The sequence below is a fragment of the Drosophila santomea genome, chromosome 2L (assembly GCF_016746245.2).
Source record: "Drosophila santomea strain STO CAGO 1482 chromosome 2L, Prin_Dsan_1.1, whole genome shotgun sequence".
Taxonomy (NCBI): domain Eukaryota; kingdom Metazoa; phylum Arthropoda; class Insecta; order Diptera; family Drosophilidae; genus Drosophila; species Drosophila santomea.
In genome coordinates, this window is record NC_053016.2 from 9682303 (window position 1) to 9701393 (window position 19091).

The 19091-nt window shown below is 42.5% G+C and overlaps 3 protein-coding genes across 7 annotated transcripts in view; 2 read left to right on the forward strand and 1 right to left on the reverse strand.

The window, feature by feature from the left end:
• The first annotated feature begins 373 nt into the window (after positions 1-373).
• Positions 374-1866, forward strand: LOC120458900 (E3 ubiquitin-protein ligase NRDP1). The gene is made up of 3 exons (XM_039646743.1): positions 374-503; positions 557-962; positions 1020-1866. Exons 2-3 carry the CDS (start codon positions 594-596, stop codon positions 1647-1649), a joined length of 999 nt encoding a protein of 332 aa, XP_039502677.1. The 5' UTR covers positions 374-503; positions 557-593; the 3' UTR covers positions 1650-1866.
• A 5429-nt stretch (positions 1867-7295) lies between these two features.
• LOC120446133 (lachesin) overlaps positions 7296-19091 on the forward strand; it is a 47158-nt gene continuing 35362 nt past the window's right edge. For 2 of the 4 annotated variants that reach the window (XM_039626961.1, XM_039626984.1), the window contains exons 1-2: positions 7296-7561; positions 10555-10745. In XM_039626961.1, coding sequence (XP_039482895.1) covers positions 10580-10745 — 166 coding nt within the window. In that variant the 5' untranslated portion in view covers positions 7296-7561; positions 10555-10579. Of the gene's footprint in view, positions 7562-10079; positions 10746-19091 lie in introns of those variants that run through there. The other 2 variants (XM_039626976.2, XM_039626969.2) reach the window with 2 other exon arrangements.
• On the reverse strand, positions 14116-16423 carry LOC120446160 (glycerol-3-phosphate dehydrogenase, mitochondrial). Of its 2 annotated transcripts, none has more exons than XM_039626995.2 (2): positions 15751-16418; positions 14116-15696 (listed from the first exon to the last, which is right to left on the reverse strand). In XM_039626995.2, exons 1-2 carry the CDS (start codon positions 16267-16269, stop codon positions 14251-14253), a joined length of 1965 nt encoding a protein of 654 aa, XP_039482929.1. In that variant the 5' UTR covers positions 16270-16418; the 3' UTR covers positions 14116-14250. The 2 variants fall into 2 exon arrangements, with proteins under 2 accessions (XP_039482929.1, XP_039482936.1); XM_039627002.2 differs by having other exon boundaries at positions 15471-15674; positions 15751-16423.

A 19091-nucleotide genomic window follows, 5' to 3' on the forward strand; every position in this document is an offset into this window, starting at 1 on the left:
GTTGTCGTACCATAAGTTTTCCAATTTGCATAACTTCCGCAGCAGTTGGGACTATAAATATGCAAAGGGTTTTACGACCGTACTATATGCAAGTGCCTCAAGAAAACGTTTTCTCAGTCCCATTCTCAGTCCCACTCGGTTTTGGCCCACTTGAATGGATGACTCCCAGTGTTCTGTTGGTTGTTTGGTTGGTTTCAGTTGCGCTTGAATTGAAATTGAAATAGTGTCCTAAATGGCGAAAGTCGCAATGAAAGCTGTTTGCATAACGGATGAGCGAAAGGCCTAGTACTTCTTGGCTTATCAAAAGGATAAATCGTATACAAAAACATATTTTAACGTGGGTTTTTAAAAGTGAACTGTATAATACCATAAGTCCGAGCATAGTTAGCTTTTCATCAGATGTCAGCTCGGACACAACTCAGCGCCGACGTAAGAGTAACATTTTGATCGTAAAATTATAAAAATCGAGTTTCGGAAAGTATAAGCACATATCGAACTCAGTGGTAAGCGCATGAGAGCGGCTCAATACCCAAATACCTAACCTCTCAACCACCAGCGACATTAACTTCGGTATCGAAATCAAACCTACCATCATGGGCTTTGATGTAAACTGCATTGTGGGCCACGTTGACGAGGAGCTAATCTGTCCCATTTGCACAGATGTCCTGGAGGAGCCGGTCCAATCCGCGGAATGCGAACACGCCTTCTGTCGCGCCTGCATCGATAAGTGGATGCTGCAGAAGCAGATTTGCCCGGTGGACCGCTCCGTGCTAATGACCTCACACTTGGTGCCCGTTTCGCGCCTCATGCGCAACATGCTCGCCAGGCTGAAGATCAAGTGCACCTTCTCGCAAAGCGGATGTGCCCAAATGATGGCCCTCGAGGAGTTCCGGACCCATGTGGCCGCCTGCGAGCATAACCCCAAGGTGGTTGTCGAGTGCAGCAAGGGATGCGGAATGAAGGTAATCCTTCTGCGAATTACTTGAACTTTTACGATCACTAAGATCCCCCCGCTAAAGGTTCCCAAGGACGAGATGGCGCGCCACAACTGTGTGTTCGAGCTGCGCGAGCGGGTGGAGCAACTGGTGAAGGAGGTTTTCGATCTGAAGCAGAAGCAAGAGGACCTGGAGGTGGAGAACTCCAGTCAGCGCCGTGAGCTGGAGCTGTTCCAGTACTATATTGCAGCGCTGCGATCAACCAATCCCGTGCTGCGCAACATTGGCGACCAGCTGGACCGCTATTCGCTGATGCAGTGGGGCAATGGACTGCGACTGGCCACTGTCCACACGTGGGGCAGTCTAATCTCCACGCCGGACACGCCCATGCACCTAATGGTGCGCGACGTCCTGCGCGCCAGCGGCTGTCCGATGCACATGCTCAATATGATGGTGGACCGCTGCCACGAGGATCGCTGGCCCGAGGGTCTGAAGACACTGGACGATCGCCGCGAGAACCAGCATCGCATGGGCGAGTATGTCACCCGATTGGTCCCCGGTCTGGTCACCGGGAAACCGTGTGTGGTTGTGCTGGCCGGCGACAACAGCCACATGCCGGAGAATCTGCGCCCCAGCCTCGGACTGGTCATGATCTTCGTCGACAGTGTGGATGAGATGCTACCGGAACAGCTGCCGGACATCGATTTTGTCTAAACCATCACTTGTATCTCCCACATCTAAATTCATTTTGGTAACACAATAACACACAACCGACACTGGATGCTCGTTTCCCCACGTCCTTTGTTTTGGAATGGTGGTCATGTTGCTCCAAATGTCTTAAATTACACGATCAACACGAGTTAATCGTACGTCAAGCGGCAATCAAATGCGACAGTCGTCAACATGGAAATATAAAAGCGAAGAAAAACTACGAGTATGTTTCCATTGCTTCCATTTAATTCCATTAATTCAAGTTACGTAAATAGCCATGTAATCATTTAAGAAAACAAACAAGAGCTCTTGTTCGTTGTGAAAGTCGTGTACAACAAAAATTTGTTATATTTTTAATGTACCTGGGTGCAGTATCTAGTAGATACCTATAAATGACCTTAAACTCATCACTGTACGCTGCAAAACCAACCAGAGTTCTCACAAATGGTTTAAATAAAATAAAAGATAACAAACCAAGATTTTAGATAGAACCTATATATGTGACATAGTGTGACACGACGATTTATAAAACTAAACTGATTTTCATCAGAATATTAGGACTTTGTTTACATTCACTTGTCGATTTGTTCAGTGCAGTGTCACTCAGGGTTTAAAGTTGTCGTTGTAGCTGACAGACATTCTTCTCGGCAATTACGCGGCAATTATAGAAGCTCGGTGAACACTTGGGCGTATGCGTAATGCTGGAGCGAAATTAAATAAACGCATAAGCTGGGATTGAGGTTACTTCTTCTGTGGGTGGGTGGGTGAATGGTGGTTGGTGGTTGGGTTGCGGTGGGTGCATCAAGTAAAACTTATAATGGAAATGGTAAAAGTTTGGCTGAGCTCGCTTCGCGGCAGTTGGCGACACCATTTGGAAAAGTTTTACAAATTGTACAAAATTTAATTTCCCAGCTGAGATAAATATAAATTTTCGGGACCATTACGATTTTAGCCTGCAATTGAAAACGAGATCTCTGATCAAATGAAAATTAATGGACTGCGAGCAGCTTACATCGAAGCCATGAACTCGCCTCTGTGCAAATATTGTCCATTGAATGATAGTATAGTATACACCGAATTAGTGTCAAATCAAACACGACTCTTTGAACTAATTAAATGGTCCGGTACACACAAAGGGCATGTACGGCTAACTTGATTAAGCCAAGACGACGCACTACAAAGGGCAACTAACGAACTAACCACCGAATGCTGCAGCTAATACAATGGTAGATGCCGGCACCTGGGAGCCCTTTAACTAGATGCCTCGGGGCCTGCTGCAAAAACCGAAGCCTAATGCAACAAAAGCCAAAACTTAATTAATATTTACATGGGTCCTCCTTCGCCAGAGGAGGCAAGCTAAATGCTCAGTGAAAGCTGCTGTTGTGGCCTTATCTTGTCATGTTTGCATATGTGCAAGCGTCGCTCTTCCTGGATCCTCCCGCTCCTGGACTGGAATCCAGAGGCGATGATGGTGACGAGTATGAAATGGAAGGTGGAAGGGAGGTGGTTCTCCTGCATGGCTGCTAGAAATCAATTCGCATTGTTAACCCATGATTGGATATTATTGATTCAATTTGCAGCCAACCGACCAAAACATGTTTTATGCATGCCCATGCCCATGCCCATGCCAATGCCCTCGTCCCCCGCCAAACTTGCCCCTTTTTGTCTGCTGGTGCATGTATGCCGATAATGTCCTTTGGTATCGATAATGGTCTACATGCACGCTCGCACACTAACACCAACACCCGTGCCGACACACACACGTGCATACGCACTTGTATGTAGTTGGCCAAACTTCAAGCTGAACTCAGTTTAATTTATGCATTTTCTGCACTCGGCTGGTAGCCACAGTGGGGCCTAATTGTTCATAAGCGAATTTGGGCATTCCATACTAGAAAAAAAATACATTTTTAATGTGTGATTTTGTATTATTTTTTTGGTTACCAACTTCTACAAAATGTTGTAAACATTTTTTTAAGATTTTGAGTCAATCAAGCACAGGTAAACTTGTTCAGTCAGCTTTGTTAGGCATATTAAAACTGCATACATACCTTTTGTTTTGTTTTTTAAATTTAACATATTGTTTACTAAACAATACATTTTAAAACGATGCAACTTATTAGTCTGTTCATTTAGCTTTGAATCCACTGTAAGAGCTTATTTAAAGCACGCAGAACAATAGATGTCACTATTTCTAGCATCTTCACCACCAACTTTTCTTCTATATAATAGCTTCTGTAGTTGCAACCTATTATTTCAGATAGTTGCAAAACAGTCGTTCACATAGAGCTATGTTTAGCCATACACATGCACTTTTTACTCAGGCATAGGCTTGAGGTCTGATAATTGAAATAAATCTTAATTTAAGGCCTTTTTTATATAATTATAATTTTAAGCATAAACATTGGTAATTTCAACTGAATTGCTGACATTTAACTTGGCTCGTTGAACTCTTCATATATATATTTCAGACCCCAGAGGGACTGGAATTTGTATCGGCCGAAGGTTGTAGATCGATGCCATATCAGTGGAAGTACAGCTCGATAGCACAACACTAATCACCCAAAGGTAAATCACCGGGGACAACACAAAGGAAAATGTGGCGAGAAAAATGTGCAACAGCGACGGCCTTCTTTGCCAAGGCTAAAATGGTGAATGGGCCAGCGGCCAGCTCAACACAAAAACAGCAGCAAAACACAGCAAGGCAGTAAATTGGCGGCGATAAAATTGAAATCCGCTGGAAGCTGCGCTTACCGATTTGGCCCAGTCCTTGGACTTCGGACCACCTGGAGGTGCAAGAGGAAAAGCCAGCAAGTCGGGGCGTTGAGTTGTGAAAACCAAGCGGAAATAGCGGCCATAACTCGCCAGTTGGAGCCCAGAAAATAGCAATGGAAACGCTATTTGGTGGGGTTTCCCTGTGCCAGGTCGCCGTTGCCTCTACGAATTCACTTGTCCTTGTGGGAGGCAATATTGGGTAGCTTTGATTAGCGGAGATTGGCAAAGGTTTCAATAGCGCCGCATGACCGGGTTACCTGGAGTTGGTCTGGATTAGCAACCATGAAAGGTGGGTACAAAAAACTAGTGGAAAAACAAGTCTAAGTATATTAAGTACAGCTTTAAATGTTTAAAAATGACATGAATATAATAATATATGTACTTACATAAAATATATTTCTGTTAAAGAAATTTAATCCGAAGTTGACTCACATACTCAGTTGGTATAGATCCAGTTGTGCCAATTGATATATATATCACCTAAACTGTGCAAAAGCTGCTAAACGATTTATTCAATTTATGTATCTTTCCATGGACCAGACACACTACCATCAATTTTGGTTTTTTTTTGCGGTGGGAACGTAATAAAAATGTAATGGCATTTATTAAGTACTCATTTATTTGATTAACGACGAAAAAGAATATTTTTATTCGAGTTGAAGTTTCTTGGTCGCAAAGGTGAAAATGTATTTGTCACATACACAATTGCACATAGATATCTTGTTACATTGGAGGTGATACAGCGTAGTTCAGCTGTAACAAGAGCCAGTTTTAATCTTTTATTTGAAAACATAAGGTCTTTAATATCTGGCTATGTTCAATTAGGTTTATATTTTCATCCCCAATACCAGCAAATGGCAAATGCAAGGACTTAGCTGTAGATATCGCTTTTAACATGGTTTTGTCATTTGGGTATATTTGCCGATAGCTTCAATTCAGCAGCAATCTTCGCACTCAATGCAATCAGCTTGTTTTTCCTTCGGCTGATTGTTGCTAATGCGGCTTAAGTAGCAGTATGCCACATGCCACATGCCACGCCCATCTAGTCGCCCGTAGTAATCAATTGCTCCAAGATGTTCCCAGAAAGCCATTCAGTGCGCCATTGGGAGGGGCTTTGTTTCCTCTAACAACTCCTCTTTTTGTGCTGGCAATTTACTGCAATTGCATCAGGAGCAAAAAAGAGAAACTTTCCTTTAATGCCCACACTTTTGGGTGTCGTTTCCAGCATGACACCAGCAGAAAGCAGAAAATGCTCTCGGATTTCAGCTAAATGCTGATCCCTAAGGGGCAATAGCCGACTGCCAGAAAGCGGAGACTGGTAGGATTTTGAGACAAAACTCATGCTGCTAAATCCATTAACTCAATAGCTGATGCCGGGTCTCAAATTGTCTTACATTTTTAACTACATATATGATTTAAAATGTATAACTGCTAAATAGCTAAGTTATTTCTTACTTGGTTATCACTTAGTACTTTATAGTGCTATCAATTTGCTATCAATATTATTTGAAATGTATAATTGCTAAATAGCAAAGTTATTTCTTAGTTGGTTATCACGTAGTACTTTATAGTGCTATCAATAAGCTACACTTTTTTTAATATATAAGCTCATATGTACAATGCCTCGTTGGTCAACTTTGAAGGCCCTCGTCATTGGATTATCCTAATCCGTACGACCCACTATTATCACCAACAATCCTACTTTTCCTAACGCTCACTTTAGAGAAATGGTCGAGGGAAATTTGTGTCTGTTCCTGATAAAACTGTTCTCGCTTTAACTCTAAGCAGTCTAACCACTCAAAAATGTTGAGAGCTCAGGGACAGTAGCAATTATTTATTTTACTTTTCAGTTTCATCCAGTTGGTGTTGTTGTTGTTTATTTTATTCATGGCCAACACAGCTTGCCGGGAATTTGGTTCTTTGCGTGTATGGACTTAACATCGGTCAGCTGGCCCGTCCTTTCCAATCTGCCCCCGACTTGGTTTTAAGTTTCCAAATTCTGTTTATCTAAATGATGCCAGCAGCCAACGCTGCGTATGTGGAATATTTTTTATTGTGGTTAGCAGTCTGTTGAGGCCAGTTTTCAGTTGTGTGGTAGCTGCTTTTGACATTGGCTAAGGGGTTGGAGTCCAGTGGAGTAAAGTGGTCTGGCATGTTAGTGTGTTTCGCCAGATAAGCCAATTTATACAGTTGTTCTTTTTAAATATGCGTGTTAATTTGACTGTGAAAGTTTTGCATGGCATAAACTCGTGGGTGGTTTGGGAAAGGCAGTCGGAAGTAGTGGATATTCATGGTCGGAATTGGCTGGATCTCACAGGTCATTCGAATATTGTGGTTCAAATAGTTAGTTAGTTAGTTAGTTTGGGGAGGTCATTTTTTTTATCTGAATTAAATTTTGAAATTTTGTTACTTTATAAACATTTAGATAATTATACGCTTAACCAATTGCAATTCCATGATATAAAACAAAATAATTTTTTAGTTTAAAAAGGGTTTTAATAGACTCGTTATTATTACTACGAATATTATTATTTACAAAATACATGTTATAAATACTAACTTTGTTTAACTTAAGTTTTAGCTGTATAAAGCATATGAGCGCACTTATGGTTAGGCGTAAAATGGGTTGGTAATAATCTACAGGATCTTAAGCTTAAGAGAAGAGAAAAGCGCTTAAGGTAGTAGGACTTTCCAGTGAACCACACTCCACAACCCAGAGTTCATTCCTTCTCTGAAACGGATGAATTTCGAAAACCCGAAAGGCGGCCGAAAGCCGAAGCCACTGGCACCACGAATTGGCATCGTCGTTTGGGCCATTGTTGCAGTGCCTTCTCCACCAATGAAGTCGTCCGCTCGTTCAGTCGTGAATCGGGCTTTCAACTGAACGGACGGTCTGTGCGAGGGTCCCAGCGAGGGTCGCCACGAAACTATCTGACGTGCGAGTTGCGATTCCACGCGAGTGCTACACACGAAATGCTACGCGGTGCGTTGTCGTTGTCGTTATCCTTGCCGCTGTCATTTGCCGGATTTTGGCAGACCTCGCCAAAGTTGTGAGCGAGTGAAAGTTTTTTGTGCACTTGTCGTGTGGCGACTTCGGTTTACCATTACTCTTGCACTCGCAATTGCGTGCGCAATTCAAAGTAATTATCAAACTGTTTGTTGTTTTGCAAAAACCAAAACCAGATCGTGGCTCTAAACTGCTGGTCCAACCTTTTGACGACATGTGCCACGTTTGTTTGCACTCTGACAAAATTTTGTGATGGTGCTTCAACGCTGATTGATAGGGTCATTGACCATTGTTTTTTATGCATACTTAAGGGGGATTTTGCTTCCATGCTGCTGGTCAAAGCTGAAAATAGTAGTTATTTTTTTATTGAAAGTTTGTTTATTGTTTAAAGGAACTATTTTCCACATTAATATAGGCTTGTGAAATTCTCAAATAATATATATTTTTTTTTATATAATACCATTCCTTTTTTTTAGATTAGAAAACTTGAATTTGTTAATAAAAATAATATTTATACTTTATATACAAATACACCTATTTAGATCCTTTTTTTCATTTTCAACAGTCGATTATGCTTTCATGACGAAAATACTTTGCACTTGCCACGACAAAGCAATTTAAGCATTATTTATGGGGTTTACACTCGAAATAAATTGAATGCAACTGTAATACCGTAATTTGTCAGAAATTGTGCAAAAGACCGCAAAAATCCCGACACCAAATCCTTTTACTGGAATGCAACAAACTAAATGGCCATAAAAACCGCTTACGAACACTGACTGCGGAAAGGCGCCAAGGGAATGGGATGTTGGCCATGTTGAGACACAAACAAAGAGCCGCCATGTAACCAGCAAAATAATTTGTTGCAATAAATATTTGAAAATCCAGTTAAGCGAAACATTTTCGTCACGAAGAGGGTCGCACAGTCTAAGAACTCGGCAAAAAATGCACTCCGGGCCCAGAGGCAGAATGTATAGTAGGGTATGAAACGGGTGTTGTAGAAATCCTGGTGCCTCAGGAGTTGGGTTGTAGTGTTCTCGAAGAGTTTTTCGAGGAAGATGGTTTGCTTACAGGGTAACCAGAATTATATAGACGGGAAATTAGATCTGACTACTATATTTATTCAATTAAAAAGTAACAAACAGGTTTTAAAATTAAATGTTTTTAAATTACTTTGGATTTTTGATTCATCAAGAGCGCCAAAATCTTTCAGTTTTAAGAATATTTAAGAGACTTTCCAATATGGGAAAAATGTTTTATTTCTTTTTCGTATAAAATTTACAAATTATACCTTTTGATTTTTTATTAGCAAGCAAATTAAAAACTTGTTACGTATAAAATTCAGTAAAATTCTTTTAGGCATCTTTGCACGTTAGAAATTATACCCGTTGTTTTTTTTATTAGCAAACAACTAAAACCTTTTTAGTAGAAAGCATCAAGTCTTATCAAAAAAATACCCTTCTGTGTAATTTTTTGGTTTGGTCAGGCATTTTCATGCTGTTGCCGCTATTTGCATGCCCCGCATTCCTTGGCGACGTTGCTGCTGCTGCACGACGTGTTGCATTTTGTTGGTGGTGCTGCGCCGCCGGGTTCTCCGACGTTTGTGTCTCTATACCGGACGCTTTAATATTAAAAGCGCTTAAAATTTTCGTACATTCTCGTCGCCATTGTTCCGTGTTCTGGTTGATGCCCCGAAACGAAACCAACATAAAAAAGGGAGGATTCCCTCACCCCGCGACATCCGCAATCCCTTTGCTGGAGGAGTGGATAAAATGGGGCGCTTGTTGCACCGCTGTGGGGCAGCAACGCTAACAAGCTTTGTTATGTTGCGCCATCCGACCGTCGCAGTTGCTTCTGAGTTTGCGTTTGAGTTTGCTCAACGTTTTGCCAACTGTGCGAGAAAGTCGCCCGCAGCGTCGGAAGCGGAAACGGAAGTGTTGCCATTGCCATTTTGCTGGCATCGCCGTTGCATTTTGGGTACGTTCCGCTTACCCCCGCTTGTGCCTGTGTGTTGGATGTTGTGATGGCGATATTGTTTTTGCCATGCCTCTTCGATAACACTCGTTTCTGGCTTTCCGCCTGTGAAATGTTGCCTGGCACTGTCCTTTTTTCCTCAACTGGTGAAAAATGTGGGAGCACAAAAGTTTCTGACAGGTGGTTTGTGTGTTACGTGTTTGCTGTTTACTTTGTGTAATCATTTCATTTGTCAGACTTGATTTGCCAGCGAACACAGCGTTGACAGCTTGACGTTGCAAATTGAGATTTTGAGAAAAGTACATTCACGGTTCTGCAGCGAGGCATTCTTGCAATATCCATGAAACCAGGAAACCATTGAAAACTTTTAAAATTCCTTTCGAAAAGCAATTGAAAGTTTTACAGAATTTAAATTCATTACATTTAAATGTGCATGCAACATTACTTATAAGCTTAAGTTTAAAGTATTCGTTTATCCAAGTTTCTTTTTTAATTTTGATTCCCACATGAAAATTGATTTTCTAAACCTTTCATTTCAATTTGAATCAAAACTGTTCTTCTTTGTGTAATATGTGCCTGCACAAACAAAAGGTTAAAGGCCAAAGTTAAATTAATGTTGAACTTCCGTCGACAAATCAAATTACTGTCTGCGTGCTGTCTGAAGATATTTAATCCGGCTGAGCCGAAGTCTTAAACGCTTCAAATTAACGCACAGGCAACGAATTTCGACGCTGCCGTGGAATGAGGACTCAAAACTCAAAGTAAAGCAAACAAAGTTGGCTCAAAGTCAGAAGTCAAAAGGCCGGGGCCCAAACTATGTAGGAAAAATGCGTGTAAACAGCAGCAGCAAATCATTCCACGCATCCGGATCCGCGTTCGGATGTTGACTTTGGGGCTAAGGGGCCCAGTAAAGTGGTGGCAAGCTGGCTCGTCATCGTCATGGGGTCACCCTGTCATCATCATAATCGCCAGTCCACGTGACACTCCATTTCAATCGCCGTTGGTGTTGATTACAGCCCCATTGTTGTTGCTGTTGATTACGCGACGTTTACGTGATTAAAGGTGAAAACATTTGCCGCCCAGTGAATCCTTGAACATTTGGCCATTTGTCGCCGTAGTTTTGAACTTTTTCCGTCACATTAACCGTTGCAGAAGAAAATTAAGCTAAAGGATTTCCATGGCCATGGCAGGACCCCACTGCCTGCCACGCCCACATACACACCGCCGCCTCCGCCCACAGCCGGAGTTTAACGTCCGGCAGTTGGCCATCGCGATAATAGCCACTGCCGCGGTTACCATGCTGATGACAGCCACGCCCACACTGGCCGAAATCCCCTCAAAGGGTAAGTGCTTTGATAATTTAATGAGCCGCTCTTGATGGGCTTCTTAGTTTGATTGATTGACTGATGAACGGACGGGTGGAAGTCTAAGAATAGTTACAACAGAACAATTTATTTTAGCGCTTTCAATGTAAGCTAATTTTATTAATTGAGCACTTGCCAAAAAGTAATTTCTATTGGGACTTACAAATTGGTAGAGTCTATTTCAAGAATGCTTTTCACTAGCTGCCTTAATAATATGAAAAGTAATTTTGCAAATCATAATATATCAGCGAAATATTATGTGAGTAGTTAATTAAGTTAGCAAGTTCTTGGGTGACTCGTGGATAAAACAGTTGGCAAAAGTTTCCTTGGATTTCATTTTGGGCGATCATGTAGCTATGTGTAGTGTCAAAAAAAAATACATTGAAGATTCCAAAAGAAATATGGTTTTATTGCAACGAATTAAAAATTTAAAATCTTTAAAAGCCTTCATTTATATCCTTCTATGGCAAAGTCTGTGCTACAGTTACAGGTAAAACAACTTTCTTTTATTAAAACTTAATGGACCTCGATATTTGCTTCTGACCAGAAAAATGTGTGCTTAGCATCTGCCATTAAAAGCAATTTCAGACGAGAAAATAATTTAACTTTTTGTTCGCTGCTGCTGCTTTGCCCAGTTTTCTTGCCGTTTGAAAAGGTCGTTCACATTCAATTGGCCAAGAACAAAAATTGCACATATTTGAAATATTTATGAAAACAATTTTCCATTTTCATCCGGCCGCTCGGAAGGAGGGAGTGTTTTATTTGCATATTTGTGAAATTTATCTATGGCTAAGCAAACGGAAAGGCCGACAGATACGGCGTAGTACATGCTCAAGGATATTTTGTGACATAATCAAATATGCTTTAAGCCAAAGCCAACAACTCAACTCAACCCCTTTGAAGTCGCTGCCAACAAAATGAATGAACTGCAGATAAAAGATGTTGGCCCCTGCCACATCATGCTATTTCAGTTGTTTCCTCACATATGTAACTATATGCATTGTACGTATATTTTACAGCAACATTTTCCCCCCAGTTCCCAAGGGGAGGGAAATTTTCTTATTTCCATCTTGTGCCTTCTATTTTATGAGCAAGGAAATGCAAATGCTTACAAGACGTTTAACATGTCACCTGCGGGCAGAAAGACACTCCGCAAAATGCTCTCCACACTTATCTGACAGTTGTGCATCTTTGGCCTTCGCCTTTTCCATTCGGCAAACGTATAAAATACACATTTGTTTGCCTTACCATGTTTGTCACTTATCGTTTGGACCAATGTTTTGCAGCTGAGTGCCATTTCCCCGGCCACCGACTTTCCCATTTCCACTTCAACTGGGGCCGAGATAACTGTGCTTGCTTATATGTGGAGATATATTATGATTTTATGCATGGTTTGCCCAAGAATAACTATTTTCCCAATGCTGGAAATATGAAAAAGTTACATTGCTGGTTCGCAGTTTATTTGACTAGATGGAAATTACCTGAGTGCAGCCGTGTATGAAAGTGCATACGTTGTAGTCGCTCCTTTAAATAATTTACTATTGCCTCATTTGCTGATTTTATAAGCCACAGATAAGCTTACTTCAAAAATTGGTTAAATGTATGTAGAAATACGTAGCTATTTTCATGATTCGCGAAACGAATTTATGCTTTCCTGCAACTCTGGTATATGTATATAACTTTATAACACAGCTTTTGCATTTCCACGGCATTTTTCGCACACATTAAATCTCCTTTGCCAAGATCTCAATCTCTACTTTATTCTCAGCTGCCGCTGTGTGTGATTTTAACGCCAGAAGTACTAGCATTTTTATGACCCACTATTTTCCTGTTAGTTCCGATTGTCGCCTCCCATTACATTCGGAATTTTATGGCGGCTCTTCCGCTATACGCTCCATATGCTTTTTATCTTTCGCTATTTTAAGGCGTTATTTCTTATTTAATACTTTTTTGCGGTACCTCGCTAATAATCAAGGACGTCTTTTTTGGAGCCAGCAGAACGAAGGGCTTCCTTTCTTATTATTTTGGGCTCGCGTGTGCATCGCCTGCATTTTAACCTATTACTTACTTCCTCAGACTGCTGCCCCAAGCATATTAAAATTTTTCGACGCCGCAGTGGCTGATGCAGAAAGGGGAAATGAAGTGAAGCAGGCGTTGGCCACACTGGCGAACCGACCATTGGTATGGGCAATGCAGTTTATGCTTGAAGTTTCAAGAAATTCCCGAAATAGTTTCGCGTGCTCGAAATTATTAACTCTACTAATCAGCATAAAAATGCGGCCCAACAGAACGCAGAATGGTTTTTGTTAGAAAGTGAGGCGAAAAGTGAAAGTAAAAGTGTTCTGACTTCGCTCGGCTAATAGTTTTTCTTAATTCAGTACGAAGTTTTTCGCGTGATTTCACGTAAGGTTTTTCCAGCCGTCATTTAAATGAAGTGCATAAATGATGTGTAAAGCATATGTCTGCAAAAAGTACAGTACTTGAATTTCAGCCAGTACCCTTCAACATAAAAAGAAACACATTTTGTTGCTATTGCCTAATGCTGCTATTTAAGAAATTATAATAAATGAGCCTTCAATGATATATTTTCATTTAATTTCGTTATTAATTTCCACGCCCTTCAAAAATGCCGCCATAAAAACGACACTTTACATGGCTAACGAGATGCGGCAGGAAAAAAGAGCTACTTATAAAATACCACCCACGGGCAATTCCAATAAATAAAAAGCTATAAATGAACGATAAGCGTGTTTGAAGAGTCGCAAATAAGAAGAAATGGCTTTTGGGCTCCAATAACAATAATTCAAAATCATCGCCCTAACAAGACAAAAATAACTCTAATTTATAAAAACAAACGAAGATCGATATAAATTTCAGATGAATACGGATAGCCCCAAAAGAAAGATGTATGCTTTGTTAAATTTGCTAAAGGAATCCAAAAAGCATAAAGGCGGCTAAAATACAGCATATAATATAATGTGAAATGTTAAATTTTACACTGTTTATAGAGCATTGAAAAATTATTTATATTATGAATATTATCCATATGTACATAACACTATTATATATAATAATATCGGTATGACACTTAGTCAAAAAAATAAAATCTAGTAGTTAATGACTATAAAATTAGCTTGTCAATATTACTTCAAGTATATAAGCAGAAAGATATTCAGAATGCTCCGGTTCCTTAGGTGAATAAGTAAATATATAAAGAAATACAAAGCAATCAATATAAACATTTTTTTTAATCTAGAAGTTTTAAAGGTCGATTCTATCAAGATCTCGGGAATCATTCAGTACTCCATCGAGCTGTCTATATTACAAAATGATAAGAAATAAATTATAATAAGATTTCATTTATAACTGTTTATTGTTCCGAACCTATTTAATGGTATATAAAGACCCACACGCAATGAAACGTTGGCTATTAAAAAATGTCACCTTATGAATTTGTTGAGCCAATGAGTTCGACGTCAAGCGATTAGCGTCCGAGTCCGAGTAAGGGACTAGATATACCCTTGGCTGTTATTTCCATGGAGTAGCTCCTGGCCCCCTTGCGAACTGCCGCCCGGCAGCAACATCCCTCCGAGGAGGCTTTCTTCTTCGGCTTGCTCTTGCTGGTGCTCCTGGGTTGGACTATTGAACCCAGACCCATCTGGCGCACCAGAAACTCCTGGGCCGCCAGCATCTGCTTCTGCTGCTGTTCCTCCTCCCAACCCTTCTCCGCGGCCATGATCTTGAGGATCCTGGGCAGCATGTGCAGCGTGGCCGCCGCATCCATGAAGGCTATGCGCAGTCGCCGTGCGATGATGTCCACGAGGGTGCAGGCGTACTCATTTCGCATGGCATACTGAATCTCTGCCTCTATATACGGGAAGCTCGGATGAAGACGCTTCTTCAGATCGGGAGCCTGGGAGAACAATGCATGTCCATTGTAACCATAGGAATCGGAGATATGCTGCGCCACGTCCATGGGCACACCGTAGTCCTGCACGAATTCCAGCGGCAACATGCAACACCATGATTCGGCTCCGTCTAACTTTAGGTCCTGTGTCCAACTGGAGGTCACGTGATCGTCGCATAGTCCGCAAGATTTAATCGCCAAATCCACGGCATCGGCTGCCATCACGCGGTAACTGCTCCAGCGTCCCCCGGCCAGCGTGATGAGCCCGTCGGCACTGAGCTCGATCATAAAGCTGTTGAGCGGTGATCCACGCTTGTCATCCTCATTCTCTTTGTCGGTAGGACAGCTCACGCTGGCCTTAATGGCCGTCCAGGCACTAAGGACGTGGCAGCGCCCCAGCTCCACGCAGGGATCCATTCTTCGCTTGGCTGCCTCGAGCAGACAGTCCACATCATCTGGATCCGGAGTGGGACTTCCACGGCCGGACACTTCGTCCAGCTCCACTTCGCGAATGCCTAGAACCATGTGGTTCTCAAACGGCACCATATATACGGTGAGGTCATCACTTTTCAGAGCCGGACTCAACAAGCCGTAGTGTCCGGAGCCAAAGTAGCGGGGCAGTGAGACCTGGGTTCCCAGAGTGGGCAACAGAATCGGCGGGGTTCCCTCCTTGTCCATCTGCCGGATTGCATCTGTGCTGGAGCCAGTGGCATTGATCACCGCCTTGGACTGGATGTAGAACTTCTCGCCGGAGATCTTGTCCTTAACGCTCACAACTCGGCAGCAGCCCTCCTGTGGCATGATCTCCGTCACCTCCATGTGGTTGCACACATTGGCACCCAGAGCCACCGCGGTCATCACCAAGGCGACACACATCCGGGCATCGTCCACCTGAGTATCATAGTAGACGACACCACCGCGAAGGCCATCGGTTTTTAGGAGCGGAAACTCGTACATGGTGGCCTCCCTGGAGATGATGTGCGATCCGCGGATATTCGAGGCTGCAGATATCCAGTCGTAAACCTTGGAATACATATTTATAATACCCTTTCGCTTGTCTGAACTCCGCGAACCTACCTTCAATCCCAGCCAGGTGCAGGGCATCTGAAAGAAACTATAGATGGGTATGATCATTGGCTGGATGCGGTTCAGGTGCGGAGCGTTCTTCAGCATGGTCACCCGCTCACTCATCATTTGCAGCATAATGTACAGCTGCTCGACATCCTTCTCCCGGAGGGCAGTGCCCAAATATGAGCCACTGCCATCGATCAGCTTACTGGTCCGCGAACTAGAGCCGCTTGCAAAATCCTCTGCCTCAATCAATGCCGTTTTAAGACCACGACACGCTGCATCCACAGCACAACCACAGCCCACGGCTCCTCCTCCGATGACCAGTACGTCGAACTCCTCGCCCTTCAGTACACTCAAGTGCTCCGCGCGGGACGGAACCACCTTCATGCCGCAACAGTGGTTTCGGCGAACTTTGACCCCGCTCCGCTGATAGGTGAATAAGAAGGCCTGGTTGAGGAGGTAGCGATGCTCCCTAAGGTGAACAGCACTTTGCGCGAGGATGGCACCCAACCTGGACATTGCCATTTGGGTCCTTTAAATGTGGGCAATACAAACAAATTTCGAATTTCGGGGGTCGCGTCGTTTTTCCAACGCTTCCCAAATTTTCAAAAAATATTCCAAAGGTATGCAAACAGAAGGCTTTATTACACTTGTGTCATTCTGTTATGACTGACATCTCAAACATACTTGGTTATAAACTAAACTAATAACTGAAAATGAAAATTAACAGAATATTGTGTAACTCCCTTAAGTAGATGTATAAAACATTTCTTATTATTCCTCATTCAACAATGACTATAGATGTCCTCATTTAATTGCCTGAAAACTCCGTTCAACCCTTTGGAGAGCAAGAAGCCCAGTGCAAGTTTAAAATTCAATAAAAATTTGAAAACGTAATTGAGCGACGTTCCGCCCACAACCACAACCACACCCACACCCAAAGCCAATTAAAACAAGAGAGAACGCTATAGTCGAGTTCCCCGACTATCTGATACCCGTTACTCAGCTAGTGGAAGGGAGAAGGAGAGTCTTAAACACAGTTTTTGGCGGTTTGTAGGCGTTATAGTGGGCGTGGCAGAAAGTTTTTTGGCAAATCGGTAGAAATTTACAAGACTAATACAAAAATGAAAAAATATCAAAACATTTTTCAAAAGTGTGGGCGTAGCAGCTTTGGGCGGTTTGTGGGCGTTATAGTGGGCGTGGCAGAAAGTTTTTTGGCAAATCGATAGAAATTTAGAAGACTAATACAAAAATGAAAAAATATCAAAACATTTTTCAAAAGTGTGGGCGTGGCAGCTTTGGGCGGTTTGTGGGCGTTAGAGTGGGCGTGGCAAAATTTTTTTTGACAAATCGATAGAAATTTACAACACCAATACAAAAATGAAAAAATATCAAAACATTTTTCAAAAGTGTGGGCGTGGCAGTTTTGGGCGGTTTGTGGGCGTTATAGTGGGCGTGGCAGCATGATTCGACAAACTTGCGCTGCGTCTATGTCCCTGGAGTCTGTATGCTTAATCTCAACTTTCTAGCTTTTGTAGTTCCTGAGATCTCGACGTTCATACGGACAGACAGACGGACAGACGGACAGACGGACAGACGGACGGACAGACGGACATGGCCAAATCGACTCGGCTATTGATCCTGATCAAGAATATATATACTTTATATGGTCGGAAACGCTTCCTTCTGCCTGTTACATACTTTTCAACGAATCTAGTATACCCTTTTACTCTACGAGTAACGGGTATAATTAATGAAAATTATAGATATGCGGCTTGTCGCCGCGCCAGTTTTCTCCACACCTGGGCGAAAAGGTGTCGGGCTGTCACAGTTTCTGACAATTTAAGCTCGTGACTGGCAGACGAGGGGGAGAAAATTACAATGCTTAGCACATTAAGGTTGGAAAATTTAATTACATGCGATGGCAATGGCGATGGCGATGGCGATGGGGAAATGTGGCGGAAATGGGTAAAAACTCGCCACTTTTCGATGGACACCTGCAGAGGCGTGGGCCAATGCTTACCTGGGGCAGATACAGAAGCACCCACCACCTACCACCCACATTTGCGCCAGAATATTAATGCTCGTCCGGGAATCCCAGGAGATGGGTGCTCTGGTGGTGGTGTCAACGCAGCTGTAGTCCTACGACTCTGACACGGCCGCCGTCTAATGAATTTGTTTAAGTAATTTCAATTCGTTTGTTCATTTTCAACTATTGTCTCTCTATTGACTTTATTAATGTGCCCGGGGTCTGTCCATCAGCCTGTCATTCCGTCACTCTGAGCTGAAGTGTTGGCCATTGGGTTCGCTTGTCTGTTTACCCAACTAAATGAATGTCCTGTGGGAATGCCGACGACCGACATTGTCCTTTTGTCATTGGCCTGGTCATTAATACTGTGCTTTGGCATAGATTAACTTTCGATGGCTGATTGCCCACATTAACATTCGATTTTCATCGAGGGAGGCGGTTTTTGGCTTGGTTTCTAATTCCGCAGGCATGTGGAGATCTTTTCATGAAATGGTAAACTATTCGCCATGCGGTTAACTACAAAATCAGAATACTTTACAATTAATAAATATATTTCTTTTAATATATCCAGTATTAGGTGAAATCCAACTGTTATATTGTAACTATTAGTGGTTTAGATTTAAAACGAGTAACCAAAGATGGGTTTTTTTGTACCACTTTGAGCACTGACAAATTTGTTTCGGTAATCTTTAGCTGCCATTCAACAGCTTGAGATAAATCTTCCGGATCTTGTTAAAAAGTTAAATTTAGCTGACCATATTAGGGTCTTATCCCTTCCCTCCATAAGGCCACGAAAAGGAGCAACAAGAACGACGCCCGAGGCCTTCTAAACACAAATTTCCGGTGTAAGCCACACAAACAAACCTGACCTAATGCCCCCCCCCCTTCCCGGACGCCCATGTTGGCCCCCCTCCAAAGTTGCCTGCTGAAACCAGGCGACCGCCACGCCCCGGCACTTTGTTACATTTCGTTACCTCGCCAAAGTGCCTCAACACATTCGGCGGGATGCGGCGTGGCCTTGTTGTTTCCTGCTCACCTTACCAGCTGCTCCACCCACCTTCCACCCACTTTCCACCCACTTTCCACCCACTTTCCTGGTTGCAACTGGCTTTGTTTTGCGGCTCGCTGTTGCTGGCGTGTGGCTCACCTTTTTTTGGACCACCCACCGCCAGTTGGTCTACGGGCATTATTGCAGCTATAAAGTCAGTGCCTTGAACTTTTCCTCTGGCTGTTTTTGTTTTGTCCGTTGTTCTTTTGGTCCGGCTTTTCTTTTTCTTTTTTTTTTTTTTTTATTCATGCTCTCTTTTTGTCGCCTTAT